General features: G+C 45.0%; 1 protein-coding gene across 5 annotated transcripts in view; it reads right to left on the minus strand.

The window, feature by feature from the left end:
* Nucleotides 1–17430, minus strand: part of RUSC2 (RUN and SH3 domain containing 2) — a 68021-nt gene that overhangs the window by 10530 nt on the left and 40061 nt on the right. For 4 of the 5 annotated variants that reach the window (XM_045780802.2, XM_045780798.2, XM_045780801.2 and 1 more), the window contains exon 2: nucleotides 937–3030. In XM_045780802.2, coding sequence (XP_045636758.2) covers nucleotides 937–2962 — 2026 coding nt within the window. In that variant the 5' untranslated portion in view covers nucleotides 2963–3030. Of the gene's footprint in view, nucleotides 1–936; nucleotides 3031–11500; nucleotides 14792–17430 lie in introns of those variants that run through there. The other variant, XM_045780799.2, reaches the window with a different exon arrangement.

Genomic DNA, 17430 nt, shown 5'->3' on the forward strand with positions numbered 1-17430 from the left:
CCTTGCAGTTTTACACAGACTACTGTATGAACCTAGAATGTTCTCACAAGTCTCCACAAAGCCTTCCTCATCATCTTTCTAGACTGGTTTTAAATATAAATTCTGTTAGCAGTCCTTCTCTGACATTGCAGTCTGTTTAGAGATCCCTCTCATAGACCAGTACTGTCCACCGACATCTCTGGTGTTTGTTTTTGTTAAGTAGGCTCCAACGCGGGGGGCCAGGATCCTGAGACTGAGACCTGAGCTGAGATGGAGAGTCAGCCACTTAACCAACTGGAGCCACCCAAGCGCCCCACTCCCCATCTGTTTTAATTATGTTTCCTTTTCTGTTTTCATCCTTAGTCAGAATTCCTTGAGGGTAGACTGTCCCTCACATCTCTCTATCACTAGCATTTAACATAGAGCATTTGTAAAATAATTATTTAAATGTAATAAAATAAATAGGGAAAGACCAGGCCCAGGAAGCTTAAAGTCAAGTGTCTGGTTCAGGCTCTTTGAAGAGCAGCACCAATCTCTGATCAAAGAATGAACTTCACTGACACCCAGTGTGCTTTGCCTATGGGACATACCCCTTAAGCGCTGCAAATTCCTAACTGTCCCAAACTGAACTTAGGCTTTATCCCTTTTCCAGGAAATCTACTTTACATCAGTGTCTGTGGTCCCTATCCACATACCATCATCTTTCCAGTCATCCAGGCTTATAATCACAATCTTTCACATACTTTCTTTCCCGATATATCAATCTCTAAGTCCTGATAATTTCAGTGTATTTTTTATCCTTCCCCCCATTACAACTGTAGGACATGACCTGGATTGGAAAGATGACAGGATCTAGGCTGAGGAACCTTGAGTGGTTATGGATGGGGTGGTTGCCACGGCCCTATCACTGAGGAGGCCATGCATATCCTGGTATTTTCCAGCCTCTAGGCTCCTTACCGTCAGCTCTAGCTCTTGCATCCTTCTGGGTATGGCTGTTGGCTGGGCTTCCTGGGAGAGCAGGCCCTGGATCCATCAGCTGGGCCAGGGGGCCTTGCCCAGCAGCTCTGAGGCTAGCAGGTGGCATCTCACTGGACTGCAGGCCCTGACAGACCTGGGTGGACCAGGACTCTGGGCCAACTAGGTCCATGCCTGGCCCCGAGGGCATGGGTGGTAGGCTGTGGCTACAGCGAGTGCCCTCGTCCAGTGGGCCCACCCTATCTTGTTGGGCTTCTTGGATGGGTGAGAACTCCTGGGAGGAGTCCCCAATGCTCAGACGAAGTGGTGGGGAGCCAGAGCCTGCAGCTTTCTTCCGGCCCTTGGCGAGCTCAGCAAAGGAGGTGACCCGCCGAGGTGGGGAGCCAGGCCCAGCAAGGGCTGCAGGACCCTCACTCAGGCGCACTGGGCAACTCAACATGCGTTCCAGCGAGCCCAGGCGGACAGGAGGGCTGCGCGCGAGACTGCGATCACAGCTTCGAGAGCGCTGGCGTCCAGTGTTAAGGTTGGGGGGTGAAGTGTTAGTGTACACTTGCCCCTCGATCACAGCGGGGCCCACAGGAGCTGCTGCTTCCACTGAGGAACCCACTGCTTCTTGTTCCTCTGGCTGGACTTCCGGCCTCCGGAATAGGTAATACTCAGAAGGCTGGCTGGGGCCAGGGTCTGGGCCGGGGCCTGGTGCAGGGCTTATCTTGGTGTGTTCCTCAGAGCAGCTGGTGATGGAAGAGCCAGCTGGGCTTGGGGATGACTGGGAGGACAGGTCACAGGTGACAAGTTTATAGTAATTTTGTGTGGCCACAACAAGACGGGCCTGGCTCTGGAAGCAGGCTGTGAGGTCAGCCACACCTGGGCAGGGCTCACAGTGTGGGCGGTAGGAGTTGCAGTTGGCATCGAGCTCAGGAGATGAGGCATGAGGACAGCCATAGCTCCCTTCCCTTCCTCCACTGTCAGGGTGGTGGGACTCACAAGACATCTTAGACTCGGCTGGGGAGGGCTGCAGGTCCAGGTAGAAGGCGCCAGGGTCCGAGTGGCTGCAGAACGAAGAGTTGCTGCAAGACTGTGGGGCGGAGTTGAGATTGGCACGGGAGTTGCCATGCATCTTGTTGTAGAGGGTGCTGAAGGTGACCAGCACACCATCCGAGCTGTTGCAGGAGGAGTCACTCACATAGCCCATGGACTGGTCGGCCGCCTCGGACTGACTGGATGTGCTACTGCAGCGGCAGTGCTGAGGTCCCGAGCCTGCGCATCCTGGGTTCCTCGGGGATTCATCCGAACTGAGCTTCCATTCGTGATCAAAGGAAAAGCCAGAGGTATCGCTGGCTCCACCCCCACTGCCACTCCCACCAGGTCCCCCACACTCGTCCAGCTCCATGGTCTCTGCATCCAGGTCTGGCCGGCAGCAGTGGCTAGTGCTGCAGTGCTGGGTATCCAAGGTGGCCACTGGCTCCTGTTCCTGCCCCTCTACTACTCCAGCCCGACTACGTGTTGCCCCCCATGGCCTGCCCGCTCTAGGGCCAGGTGGTGGCAGCTGGAAAGGGGATAGATGGAAGGTGGGCTGACCAGCCCCATGCAGGTGGAAGGACTGCTGGGTACTATCACCAATGCTGTCATCATACAGGTCACCAAGTCCTGGCTCAGCCACACCCTCCTGCAGCAGAAATGGATTGTGTCGTTTAGGGGCCCCGGGGCCTCTTCCATCCCGAACCCTACTCTTCGTGCTGTCTGCAGGCCGTGTGGATCCCCCTGCGGCAGAGTGCAGACTGTTGTATAGGAGCGAGTCAGCTTGTCCTAGGTCTTGATCAGGCTGGCTGATGCCCAGGTCAGGGGGGCAGAAAGGATTGGATCTTGTGCTCCCACTACCTCCACTTGTCCCTCCACAGCACTGCCTGTCTGGGACTTGACAGTGCACCAGGGGGATGTGGTGGACGATGAGGGTCTCTCCAGTCAGCTTTGGGGGACTATCCATTCTGGAAATTTCGAACAAGGGCATCAACAGCACCAGACACTGCCCCCGGAGCCCAGTGGGGCAGAACACATTTCATCAGGAGAGCTTGGCACCTGGAGAGAGAGGGAAAGAAAGGGAACCTAATGTCACCTCCCTGGAAGTCAGGGACATGTTCTTCCCCATAGCATTTTCAGATGGAGAAGAGCCCAAGAGGAGAAAAGACTCAGATTCAAGATGGATCTTGATAACACAGCCCAACAGGGCAGGGCTACCCCACCATACTTTCTGTACTGCACAGGTCCAGCTCGAGTGCCCGCTTCATTTTATGTGGGCCATGCATCCACTTGTGACAAAAGGCAAACCCCCTTTCATGCCTACAAAGGTCTGGGGATCTTCAAGGATAGCACTTTCTCCTCTTCTTTCAAGGACAAGTTCTTAGCAATAAATGATGACTAGTCCCAAGTACAAAAAAAGTATGAATAGTACCTAACTTAGAAAAATCGTCTAGGTTGACTGAAAGGGTGCTTGGCACTGAGGGGGACAGAGAGGTGCCTCAGACCCAGCCACAGCTTGCAAGCTCTCAGATAAGGGAAAAATCATGAATACGAACTATATCATATACTCATAGCAATAAGCTATTAATTTTGCAAGAAAACTTTTTAAATATTCTGTATTGTTTGCCCCTGTGTCACCTCATTTTCTCCTCCTCTGAGCCCCAGAATGCTTGTCCCTCTCTGCTGGTTGGGGGCCTAACGATCCTCACTCTCCCTACGACTTCTATTTTTTTTCCCCAAGATTTTATTTTTAATCTCTGCACCCAATGTGGGGCTGGACCTCACAACCCCAAGATCAAGAGTCACATGCTCCACTGACTGAGCCAGCCAGGTACCCCTGTCCTGGAGCTTCTTGAATACAGAGACCAAGTTGGGCATTAGAGTGACTACAAGTATGGGTGAAGCCAACCTCTTCCTTCTCAATGAGAGAGTGGGTGTCTATTTCCATCTATCTCTTTTGTATCACTCAGGCACACAGAAGGGCTCGCAAACATGACAGGCATAATACATTCTTGTCTGGCTCAGAATATAATCTATTTTTTTTAAGATTTTATTTATTTATTTGACAGAGATAGAGACAGCCAGCGAGAGAGGGAACACAAGCAGGGGGAGTGGGAGAGGAAGAAGCAGGCTCCCAGCAGAGGAGCCTGATGTAGGGCTCCATCCCATTACACCGGGATCACGCCCTGAGCTGAAGGCAGACGCTTAACCGCTGTGCCACCCAGGCGCCCCCAGAATATAATCTTCTGAAGCGCCTAAATTCTGTCCAGTTTCAGTCCAGAGCTTTCACAATGGGGGACCCCTACAAAGTCTTCTCTTCCCAGTTTTTCCTCTAATAGGCTAAGGTAAAGTCCTCTCCCGTTCAAGGTGCCTTGGCCCAAAGCATGCAGAACCTATTCTGAGCTTCTCTGGTCTGCTGGCTGGACTGTGGCAGAATGGCTTCCTCAAATTCTAGCCTCCTGTGCTACCAAGTTCAAGCCCCAACAGTCCTCGCTTGCTCAGACTCCTCCTATTTAATTTCTGCTAATTCATTCATTTCTCTTCCTTCCCCTTTTATTCCTGTCATTTTCCTGCCACCCACTGTGAATCTAAATTCCTCAATGCCTAAGTTCTCCGTCATTTAGCTGAATGCTTAATACCACCAATTTTTAAAAATTTAACTCATTTAGATTACAGGATCACAGCTCTTCGTGTGGAGTACAGAAAAGATCTAGGCAAGTCACACATGCTCAAGGATATGAACAGGCAATACATAAATGAAAAAATTCAAGTGGCTGATAAATACGTGTGTGAGGAATACAGTTTTAAAAAATTTTTATAAATTAAATTACATCAAAATTAAAAAGCAAATGTTTATCCTCCCTGCCCCGACCCTTTCATTTCTGAGAGGAAGACTTCTTTGTTGGACTTCCAACCCTTTGGGAGTTGATTGGGGGTAATGAGTCGATATGGGGAAAGGTGGAGAACAGAGAGGTTAACTGAGCTATGAGGTTTGAGTTCTAGAAGAAAACACGGGAATAAATATTTGTCATCTTGGATTGGGTGATGATTTCTTAGATACGACACCAAAAGCACAAATGACAAGTGAGAAAATTAGGTAAGGTGGACTTCATAAAAATTAAAAACCTTTGCACCTCAAAGGATACCATCAAGAAAAGACAACCCACAAAATGGGAGAAAATATTTGTAAAGAGATTTCTGATCAAAATACATGAAGAACTCTTACAACTCAACGATAAAAAAGATATATAACCCAATTAAAAACTGGGCAAAGAACCTGAATAGACATTTCTCCAGAGAAAACTTACAAATGGCCAATAACACATGAAAAGATGCTCTACATCATTAGTCATTATAGAAAGGAAAACCACTTTGAGATACCACTTCATCCCCACCACAATGCCTAAGAGAGAAACAAATGTTGGTGAGGATGTGGAGATACTGAAACCCTCAAACCTTGCTGGAGGCATTGTAAAATGGTGCAGCCAGTTTAGAAAAACCAGTCTGACAGTTCCTTAAAATGTTAAACATAGAGTTACCATATGACCCAGCAATTCCCCTGGGTATATACCCAAGAGAAATGAAAACACATGTTCACACAAAAACTTGTATATTAATATTCATAGCAGAATTGTTCACAGTAGCCAAAAAAGTTGGAACAAGATATTGTCCGTTAACAGATGAATGGATAAACATTATGTGATACAGGGGCACCTGGCTGGCTTAGTTGGTAGAGCATGATCTCAGGGTCTTGAGTTCAAGCCCCACACTGGGTGTATAGCTTACTTACTTTATTTTTTAAATTTGGTTTCTCTTTTTTCTTTTCTTTTCTTTAAGATTCTGTTTTTAAGTAATCTCTTCGCCCAATGTGGGGCTTGAACCAACAACCCTGAGATCAAGAGTTGCATGTTCCACCAACTAAGCCAGCCAGGCGCCCCAGTGTAGGTAGGTAGGTAGATGGATAAATCTGCAACAACTAAAAAAACTGATGTTAAAAAATGTTATATATACATGCAATGGAATATTATTTAGCAATAAAATTAATCAAGTAGTAACCCATGCTACAATATGAATGAACCTCAAAAAGGTAAGTGAAAGAAGCCAGTCATAAAAGGATTCTTTGTATGATGTCATATGATGCCATTTATATGAAATGTCCAGAATAGGCAAATCCACAGAAACAGAAAATAGATTAGTGGTTGCCAGGGACTGGGGGACTGGGTAATGGAGTGACTTCTAACGGGTATGGAGGTTCTTTCTGGGATGATGAAAATGTTTTGAAATCAGACAGTGGTGATAATTATGAAAGTCTGTGAGTAAAATTAAAACTCTACAGATTTTAATGGTATGTGAATTATATCTTAACAAAGCTGTTATTTAAAACCTTTTTTAAAACAGAAAAAAAAAGATTAGGATTTATGAGAAGAGGAAAGGAGTGTTGAGGAATGGAATGGGTGTTAAGCAGTGGAGGAGAATGGGCATTTGCAGAGTCAAGCTGAGAAAGAGAAAAGAGAGAAAGCTGCCTTGAAGTATGGGATTTTGTTGAGAGAAATAAAGAGGATTTTTAGGAAGTTTAGCTATGAAGTACATAAGATAATTTCCCCTTCACTCCTCCCCATCTCTTCTCTTCCTTCACCAAGAAAACTTGGGTTCAAATATATAGGCTACAAGGATAACGGCAAGTTGGAAACAACCTAAAATTCCAATAATAACAATCAATAAAAAAGTATAGAGGAGAGCATCATTAAAATAGTGTGTTAATATGATTATTGACTTGGGAAAATATTCACAAAATATTAAGTAAAATTGCAGACTACAAACAGCATATAGAGTATGACACCATTTTTGTAAATAAATACATGTCTATATGTGTCTTAGTCTATTCAGGTTGCTATGACAAAACATCTCAAACTACGTGGCTTGTAAACAGCAGAAATTTATTTCTCATAGCTCTAGAGGCTGGGAAGTCCAAGATCAAGGGGCCAGAATGGCTGAATTCTGCTGTCTTCCTTGTTCATAGCCGGCACCTTCTGGCTGTGTCCTCACAGTGTGTAAGGGACAAGGGATCAGTCTGGAGCCTATTTGGTAAGAGCACTAAGCCCATTCATGAGGGCTTTGTCCTCATGAGCTAATCACCTCCCAAAGCCCTACCTCTTACTACCACTACCTTTGGGGGTTAGGATTCAACAGATGAATTCTGGGGGATACAAATATTCAGACCATAGCAATATGCATGAAAGAAAATTTGAAGTCATATACAACAAAATATTAATAGTGCTTACCTTTGTTGAGTGATTTTGGATTATTTTTAATTTTACCCTTTCTGTTTCATCTCTTTTTTCTTTTTTAAATTATATTTAAATTCAATTAATTAACATATACTGTATTATTAGTTTCAGAGGTAGAGTTCAGTGATTGATCAGTTGCATATAACACGTAGTGCTCATTACATCACATGCCCTCCTTAATGCCCACCATCCAATTACCCCATCACCCCCCCCGCTACCCTTCTCATCTGTATTTTCTAATGTGTATATAATAAATATCTGTTATGTGCATAATTTAAACAGTTTTGTTTTCTCTCTGTCTTTCTTTTAGAGATGGGGGGAAAGGCAGAGGGAGAGGGAGAGAGAATCTTAAGTGTGGAACCTGACATGGGGCTTGATCTCACAACCCTGAGATCATGCCCTGAGCTGAAATCAATTGTCAGATGCTTAACCGACCAAGCCACCCAGGTGCCCCATTTTGTTTTCTTTAAACAACAAGATACTGTGGGTTCAGGGCTTGGAGACGGTGGCTTCCCCTTACATATAGTATTAGGTTTCCCCAAAGTCTAGGCTATCATCTGAGGCCTGGACTAAAAGCACAGAAAACTGTCTTGTACATATAGCAGTAATTATAGGAGTACCTATGGGTTACAGCCATCACTTGATCTTCAGTGAATACCACCCCACCCCTTAAAGCACCTTGTTTTCACATAGCATTCACAAATAAAATATACACACATAAGAACTTATGATTCGATCCACAAAACTATTATTGAGTCATATATGCTCTGAAATGGAAAAACAAAGTGACACAGAGTCCAGAAGGCTGATCCTCTAAACCAGGGATAGAGAATAAATGGATACAGAAGATGATGAAGAACGTTTGGCTGGAGGGTACAGACAGTTATATTGTAATGTTGTTTATGTATCTATCCCTCAAACTAGAGTTCATTCCCTGAGCTCAGAAACTTGCATACAGTCAACTCAGTGTCCCTAGAACCTAGACACAGTGCTTGGAACATGGTACGTGCTCGGTTATTTGTGGACTCCTACTTTACCCATTTAAAAACTTGACTTGTCTTTTTATTATTGAGTTGTGGGAGTTTTTAAATTTCCTTTGTAAGACATGTCTTGAGAATATTTGCTCTCAGCCTGTGGCTTGCCCATTTGTTTTCTTAATGGTGCTTAGTTTTTAATTATATAAAATCACATTTACCTGTTTTTTTTTCTTTTATGGTTAAAGCTTTCTATGTCGTATCTAAAATATCTTTGCCTATCCCAAGATCATAAAGAAAATTTCCCTTTTTTTCTCCCTGAAAGCTGTATAATTTTAACTTTTACATTTAGGTTGTGTTGAATCCAATTTTAACTGTAACATTCTTTCACTGGTGGATTCATTTTATACTTTATCATCTTAGAGAAGGTCTTATTCCTCCCCAATCTCCACACAACCAAGGGAAATGCCTGCCCACAGTTCCTTCGCAGACAACTCTAGCTCAGCGAACTAAGGTGAAGTTCTGCAGACATCCTATGAGATTTTGTACTCATGCCTCCGCCCCGCCCCCCCACAAACTTGCACATTTTTTGCAAAGCACTTTTTAAATATATGTCATCTCACTGATCCTCACAACAACTCACCAAAGTAGGCAGAACCACTTTCATTTTAAAAAACAAGGAAATCAACAACCATAAAAACAAAATGACTTGCCCAAGATCACTCAGTGAATAAACGACAGATTAAGACACGACTCAGGAATCCTAAATTTGATCAGTTAAGAATGTAATGAGAGTATACAGTACATGTGGCTTTATTTCAAACACCGCATACCTCTTAGACTTCTTTCTTGGGAGTGACTTGTTCCATAACAATACGAGTTTAATACTGTGGCCCATGAGCTCTAATAAAGTAGAAGAGAAAACGATAGGGTAGAAGAGCTCATTCCAGACTCACTCTGTACCCTGATTAAATGGAGAGACATGGGAGATGAAGATGGGGAAGGAACAGAAAATCCAGAATAGGAAGAAAGTGGAAGAAAACTCTCAGAAGATGGGCCCTCTAGCTATGACTACCAGGTAGACAGTGGTGGGTTCAGCCAGCATAAAGTTAGGAAGTCTAGCTCTCTAGAACCAGGAGTAAGCTTTCCATGAGAGCCCTTTTCCTGGTCCCCATCCCAAATGGGTGTCTCCTGGCCTATCATAATAATACTATTTATTAGTGATCATTCATTGAGCTCTTACATGCCGGGTGATTTACATATATCATCTCTAGTTCCACTATAACTTCTTATTTTTATTTTTTTATTTTTATTTTTTTTAAAGATTTTATTTATTTATTTGACAGAGAGAGAGAGAGAGACAGCCAGTGAGAGAGGGAACACAAGCAGGGGGAGTGGGAGAGGAAGAAGCAGGCTCCCAGCAGAAGAGCCCGATGTGGGGCTCGATCCCAGAACTCCGGGATCACGCCCTGAGCCAAAGGCAGACGCTTAACGACTGAGCCACCCAGGCGCCACCCCACTATAACTTTTTAAAGATTTATTTATCTATTTGAGAGAGAGAGAGAGCGCGCGCGTGCGCGCGATGGGGGAGGGGCAGAGGGAGAGGGAGAGAGAGAATCTAAAGCAGACTCCCTGCTGAGCGCAGAACCCGATGTGGGGCTCAATGACCCTGAGATCATAACCTGAGCCGAAATCAAGAGTCAGATGCTTAGCTGACTGAGCCACCCAGGCACCCCACCACTATAATCTTTTAAAGTAGGCATAAGCATTTCCACTTTACACATGAGAAAACTGAAGCATAGCAAGAGTAAGTAGTTTCCCCACAATTACACAGCTGAGATGGGACACAAACTCAGGTCTGCCCAATTCTGCCCAGTTCTTAATTCTTTCCACGACAACTGCCTCCCAAAGAAAATAATTAGGGCCACACCCTCTTCCTAAAGTCCCGGCATTTACCCTGCTACTACGGCAGCTGCTTCCTACCTTTCCTGTATAGGCCCACACTCTAGCCTCCACTTACATAATTTGTATTTACCCACTTCTCTATTCTCTGTACCTAGCATCCCTTTCATATTACCGTCCCAGTAATGTCAATCCACCTCCTGTGGTAGCTCCTGGCCCTCATCTCCCTGCCCCATTCATAGTCCCCAAGGCCCCTTTTCCCTGTTCTGTAGTTCACATTCTTAGATGCTTCCTGGGAACTAACAACCTCCCACAACTTCCCAGTGTATTCCCCAACCACATATTCGCACAGTGTGGAACTACTGACTCCTATTAGCATGTTTTTGAATCATCCACAAAGGTGGTCAATGGAAACGGGAATTTAAGGAACTCTATATGCTCAGAAAAAGGGTAACTCTGGGTAGGAAAATGTTCTACACTCCAGAAGAAAGGTTTCCCCTGTTTTTGGTCATCAGCATCTCTCTGCCAGTCATTGAATGCCTCCCCTCTTTTTTTGGCCTTCTGAAGGAGGACTGGGAAGACAGTGGTACTCAGTTGCTAATCTCTAACAATCTGACCTTGACCTGAGGTCCAATGGATAAGCTTTTTCCTGTCTGAGTCCTCTCTGGGGCAGGACTGAAGGGAGGAGAGGAAGAGGGTGCATTTGGGAGTATCAGCTTATGCTCAGGTCCCTCCCTGTTAGGAATCTAGGTCTGTATATAAGGAGACTGATTATAACAAGTCAGGTGCCCTCAGCATTACAGTGACCACCTCCCCATGCTCCCCCAATAGACTGTGGAGCCTCTTGGTCAACATTCTTTCTTATTCCATCCTTACTGAGAGCCTGGTGGCTCCCATGGCACCAGAAGATATGGTATGTGTGTCTATGGGTATGTATGTTTGTGCATGGGGGAAAAAGAACGGGCTGGAAGCTTTCCAGCCCCTCCTCTTGAAAGCTGCTTGAATCCCTGCATTTTCTCCATCATAAACTTATAATAGCTTTAGGGGTGTCTCCTCCCATTAAGCCTTTGTTCCTAGATTTGACCCCCTCCACCCTAGCCCACACTATAGCAGCTTCATTAGAAACGCCCAGAAAGGAAGAAGGGGATCTTCTGCTTCTTGACAAAACAGCATTAGCCCAAGCCTCTGCACCACAGCCCAAATATATGCAAGGACGAGCTCCACTACTGTTTGCTCTCATGCTTGCTCTCTCTCTGTCTCCCCTTCGGAAAGACAAAGCCAACCCTCAGAAGCCAGGGCCTAAAGTGCTGATCGGTTATCCTAGCGTCTCTGCCCTGCCCCTCCCCCAGCTCCGCTGAGCCATACCTCTGTAAGGAGCCTTGAGCTGCACCCGGAGGCTTCTGTTCCTTTTGCACTCCAACCAAGCTCTACCTTGACAGTTCCAGCTGAGGCATTGTTCCACGGGACCACACAGGGGGAACTGAACCGATTTCCTAAGATCTGATTTCTGCTAATACAATGGCATCGTTGCTAATGCAGGGAGGCTGCGCAATCCCAGCCCCAGTATCCTCGCTGCCGCCGCCGCTGCCACTGGTGCTGCGGTGACGTTGCTGCTAAGGGAAGGGGGAAGGGAGAGGAGCAGGCATGCCCACAGTACAGCCACTCAGCCTCCCTCCCTGTCAGTCCCTGTGGGCCCTTTAGCCTAGGGAAGGGGGAGGGGAGAGAAAGGAGTCAGCCACAGAGGGCAGTCAGTGCTGGAAGACTGAGAACTCTTAAGGTGGCAAAGAATATTAGGGAGAAACCTGGGCCTAGCTTCTCTCTTGTCCTTAGGAGTCTCAGGGAAAAAGTCTGGGCAGAAGCTTAGAGCTTCCTTCCTTCCTTTAGGCCCCTCCTTTTAGATCTTAGCCAGAAACCTCTCCCTCCTCTCTGCAACCCACTCTGAATGACTCCTTGTTTTCCAGCTTTTTCCTTTCACTAAGATTCCAGACTAGCCTCAGGGTGGGGCAGCCAGTCCGGGAGGGGGTTCCTGAAACCATGAAGGGAGGTTGCAAGGACCAATGACCTTTCTACCAGCAAGCAGAGTCCTTGTGCATCCCAGCTAGACTTAGCACTAGGCTTTTAGGGTGTGCCTCTTCAGAGAAATGAGGTCTGTCTCAAAAGGGAGACTGGGCCATAGGCGGGCTTCTATATACAAGGTGGTAGTGAGCCTTAGGACCAAGCTGGCTACAGGCCCCTTCCTAACACAGGGTCCAATTCAGTTCCCTGGATTTTCAGAGGACTTGTTAGTGTGGCTGGAATAGAACCTTCTCCTTTCACCTACATTAGCTTTTAGACAAGTGCTGAGCGGGGTCCAGCTGGGCCTGTGATGAGGCAGAATCCATTTGGCCAGGCTGAGGGGCCAGGAAGCTTATTTTTCTAGGGACAGGAAGGCTAAGGAAAGAGAGTGGTTTCCCCTCAGCCAGAGAAAAAATTCTCAGCTACCTGTAGACCTACAGAGCCCTTCACCTCTTCCAAGCTCCACCTTCCTCAGGTTCTGGGCCAGTTCCATGGGGATCAGTAAATAGTGGAGAAGCCACAGCCAGACCCAGTTGCACAGCGAGCAGCAACACTGTGTGTCCACGTCATGCCACTGCTCCCTGCTGCCACCCTTTAACACAATGACAGCCGCAAGTTGGGGCTGGCCCCCAAGTACTAGCCCTGTCCAGGTTTCCTCCCAGTGTGGACCAGTATCTGCATTCCATAGCCAAGCCCTTGGATTTCAGGTCCCTAGAAAGAAGCCTGGGGTCCACTGGCCAGGACCACAGCAGCCACCACTCAGGATCCAGAAAAGATGTAGTTTCGTTCCTTTATTGCTTCTTCTATTCCCTATGAGACCCATGAGGTCATTGATGATACACTGGGATGTACAGAGCTGTAGAGAGAAAAGAAGCGGGTAAAGACCCCAAAACCTACCTCCAACCTTGATCTGTTTGAGGGGCCATGGCACCTTGATCCTATAAAGCAGGAAACAGTGAGGAAGAGAAGGAGAGGGAGTCTGCCTCCTAAAACTGACCATTAGTGATCCTCGTGGGGAGGCTGAAAGCAGCAGATATGGTGTCATTGTACAAGCATACCTCCTTCTATTGAACTTTCTACTATGTTTTTGATACTACTTTTTTTTTTTTTTTAAACAAATTGAAGGTTTGTGGCAACACTGTGTGGAGCAAGTCTCTCGGTGCCATTTTTCAAACAGCATTTACTCATTTTGTGTCTCTGTGTCATATTTTAGCAATTCTCACAATATTTCAAACTTTTTCATTATTATTATATTTGTTATGGTGACTTGTGATCAGTGATCCTTGATGTAACTATTGTTAATTGTTTTGGGGTGCCATGAATCATACCCATATAAGATAGCAAACTTCATAAATGTTGTATGTGTTCTGACTGCTCTACTCACCGGCCGCTCACCTGCCTCTCTCCTTCCCTGTGGGCCTTCCTCTTCCTTGAGACACATTATTGAAATTAGGCCAATTAATAACCCTAAAATGGCCTCACAGTGTTCAAATGAAAGAAGAGTTGTACATCTCTCACTTTAAATTAAAAACTAGAAATGATTAAGCTAATGAGGAAGGCATTTTTGAAAGCTGAGATAGGCCAAAAGCTAAGCCTCTGTGCCAAAACGCTTATCTAAGTTGTAAATGCAAAAGAAAGTTCTTGAAGGGAATTAAAAGTGCTACTCTGCTAAACACATGAATCATAAGAAAGCAAAACAGCCTTATTGCTGAAATGAGAACGTTTTAGTGGTGGATGGAAGATCAAACCAGCCACAAGATTCCCTTAAGCCAAAGCCTCATCCAGAGCAAGGCCCTAACCCTCTGCAGTTCCGTGAGGGCCGGGAGAGCTGAGGAAGCTACAGAAGAAAGTCGGAAGCTAGCAGTGCCAGGTGAAGCAGCAGGTTCTCCAGAAGATCCAGCTAAGATGATGCATGAAGGTGGCCGCACTAAACAACAGATTTTCAGAGGAGACGAAACAGCCTTCTATGGGAAGAAGATGCCTTCTAGGACTTGCAGAGCTAGAGAGGAGAAGTCAATGCCTGGCCTCAAACTTCAGAGGACAGGGTGACTCTCTTGCTCGGGGCTAATGCAGCTGCTGGCTTTAAGCTGAAACAGTGTTCATAGACTATTCTGAAAATCCTAGGCCCTTAAGAACGATGCTAAGTCTACCCTGCCTGTGCTCTGTAAATGGAACAAAGCCTGGATGACAGCACATCTGTTTACGACATGGTTTGCTGAACATTTTAAGCCCTCTGTTGAGACCTCCTGCTCAGAAAAGAAGATTCCTTTTGAAGTATTACCGCTCACTGACAAGGCACCTGGTCACCCAAGAGCTCTGATGGAGATGTACAATGACATGAATATTGTTTTCAAGCCTGCTAACAAAACATCCACCCTGCAGCCCATGGATCGAGGAGTTATTTCAACTTTCAAGTCTTATTTAAGAAATACATTTGGCCAGGGGCGCCTGGGTGGCACAGCGGTTGGGCGTCTGCCTTCGGCTCAGGGCGTGATCCTGGCGTTATGGGATCGAGCCCCACATCAGGCTCCTTTGCTATGAGCCTGCTTCTTCCTCTCCCACTCCCCCTGCTTGTGTTCCCTCTCTCGCTGGCTGTCTGTCTCTATCTCTGTCGAATAAATAAAATCTTAAACAAACAAAAAAAAAAAGAAATACATTTGGCCAGGCTGTAACGGCCATGGTTGGTTATTCCTTTGATGGATCTGGGCAAAGTTAATTGAAAACCTTCTGGAAGGATTCACCATTCCTGACGCCATTAAGAACATTTGTAATTTATGGGAAGAGGTCAAAATATCAACATTAACAGGAGTTTGGAAGGAGCTGATTCCAACCCTAATGGATGACTCTGAGGGGCTCAAGACTTCAGTGAAGGAAGTAAGTGCAGATGTGATGGAAATAGCAGGGGAACCAGAATTAGAAGTGGAGCCTAAAGAGGTCTGAATTGCTATGATCTCAGGATAAAACTTTAATGGATGAGGAATTGTTCCTTATGGATGAGCAAAAAAAGTGGTTTCTTGAGATGGAAACTGCTCCTGGTAAAGATGCCATAAAGACTGCTGAAATGACAACAAAGAATTTAGAAATTACATAACCTTAGTTAATAAGGCAGTGGCAAAGTTTGAATTGACTCCAATTTCTAAAGAATTTTTACTGTGGGTAAAATGCTATCAGACAGCATCAAATGCTACCGAGAAATTGCTTGTGAAAGGAAGAGTCAATCAGAGCAGTAAACTTCACTGTTGTCTTATTTTTATTTTTTTTTAAAGATTCTACTTATTTATTTGAAAGAGAGAGAGAGGAGCACACGCATGAGCACAAGTTGGGGGGGTGGAGGGACAGACAGATTCCATGCCTGTGAATTGGGGAACCTGATGCCAGGTTTAATCCCAGGACCCTGGGATCACGACCTGAGCTGAAGTCAGATGCTTAAGCGACTGAGCCACCCAGATGCCCCTTTTGTTGTCTTATTTTAAGAACTTGCCACAGCCACCCCAACCTTCAGCAACCACCACCCTGATCAGTCAGCAGCCATCAACATCGAGGGCAAGACCCTCCACCAGCAGAAGATTACAACTCATTGAAAGCTCAGATGATGGCTACCATTTTTAGCAATAAAGTATTTTTTAATTAAGGTATGTACATTTTGAAAGACATAATGCTATTGCACACTTAACAGACTATAGTATAATATAAACAATTTTATATGCGCTGGGAAACCAAAATATTCATCTGACTTGCTTTTTTGCATTATTCATTTTATTGTGGTGATCTGGAACAGACCCTGCAATATCTCTGAGGTACAGCTGTACTTCCCTCTCCTCTGATAGAGACCTCAAAGTGGGTTGGATAAGCAGCTCTAGGTTAGGGCAAAGTCATTCTCCATGACCAAGTGCTTGGAGTTGTAGCTTCTTACTGTAAGATTTCTAGGCCCAGGGTCTTATTCCCTGAAATTTCTGTGAGGCTAAGCCATGCATCACACTGGAGAGCCACTACTTAGAAAATGTTTCTAGCTGCCTGTAGAAGGAGGCAGTTTTCAAATTTTCAGTGCTTGGCTTACTTCACCACATCATCACCTACTTTCTACCCACCACTGCCAAAGATCTATAGTGCTTTTGATGAAAGAACAAATTATTTTCTGGCCAGCAACAAAATACAAATATTGTCACATTATAAACCTCAACTGGCTCCTAATTAATATTCTCACCTGCAATTTACCTTCCACTACTGCCAGATTCATCTCTTTAAAGTACCATCTTTCTTCAATATGTCACTCCTCTTGCCCCTTTTAACGGTTTTCCATTACCCAGAGAATCAAGTTCAAACTCATTTTGGCTTTCAACGTCCTCCATCTTGGCTATCTATCTACTCTCTCTCTACACAACCTTACTTCCCACACCCCATCATGTAGTCCTTCAAAACTGCTCCATAATCTCATTTCCACCCTGTTGCCCTTGTTCACATTCTCCTACCTGTTACACTTGGCTTTACTCAGAATTAGCCAAAATCTACAAGGCTCAGATCAACTCCTCCATCAAGTCTTCACTGATCACTCCTGAGCCAGAAATGATCTGTCTTCTGAACCTGTGGCTGCAGGTTGTTGGTTTTACAGACAAGAAAAGAATCCTACAAAAACTAGTAGATCAATAAGTGATTGCCAACTTCTTATACTGCCAAACAGCATCATTAAAAAAAAATAATAAAACTTTACATCAACTATAATCATTGCATAAGAGAAAGCATATCATCATTATTTTTCTCGTTTCATTGTTTACTGATGCAAACTTCATCAACAAGTAGCATCAGTCCATGAACAATTTTGATTAAGTAAATCATCTGTCCTTTGATATGTTTAATGTTCTTTTTTTCATGTCTACCTTAATGTCTCTTTTAACTGCAAAGTTCAAGTTAAATTGATCTTTGCCCAATACCCAGTGTGGAAGACAAAATAATTTTTATTTTGTTTCCCACAAAACCTAGCATAGTGGTTGGCAGATACAAGGTGGTTAGTCAAAGTCTTGTTGAACAAGAGTAGTATAAAAACAAATGTGCCTTGAGTGTAAATTAGAGCGAGTGGTAAGACAGATCTGACTCAAAAGGCTTAGAAGGAAGAACCCTGCTGTTCATGCGGGGGGGGGGGAGGTCTATTAAAACAAATCGTTAAAAAAACCCAACTCTTCATAACCTTGAGTCAGGCAATATATTCTTAGACACAATACCAAGAGTACAAATGACAAAAGAAA

The sequence above is a fragment of the Ursus americanus genome, chromosome 18 (assembly GCF_024610735.1).
Source record: "Ursus americanus isolate L20-20 chromosome 18, mUrsAme1.1.p, whole genome shotgun sequence".
In the NCBI taxonomy this organism is placed as follows: domain Eukaryota; kingdom Metazoa; phylum Chordata; class Mammalia; order Carnivora; family Ursidae; genus Ursus; species Ursus americanus.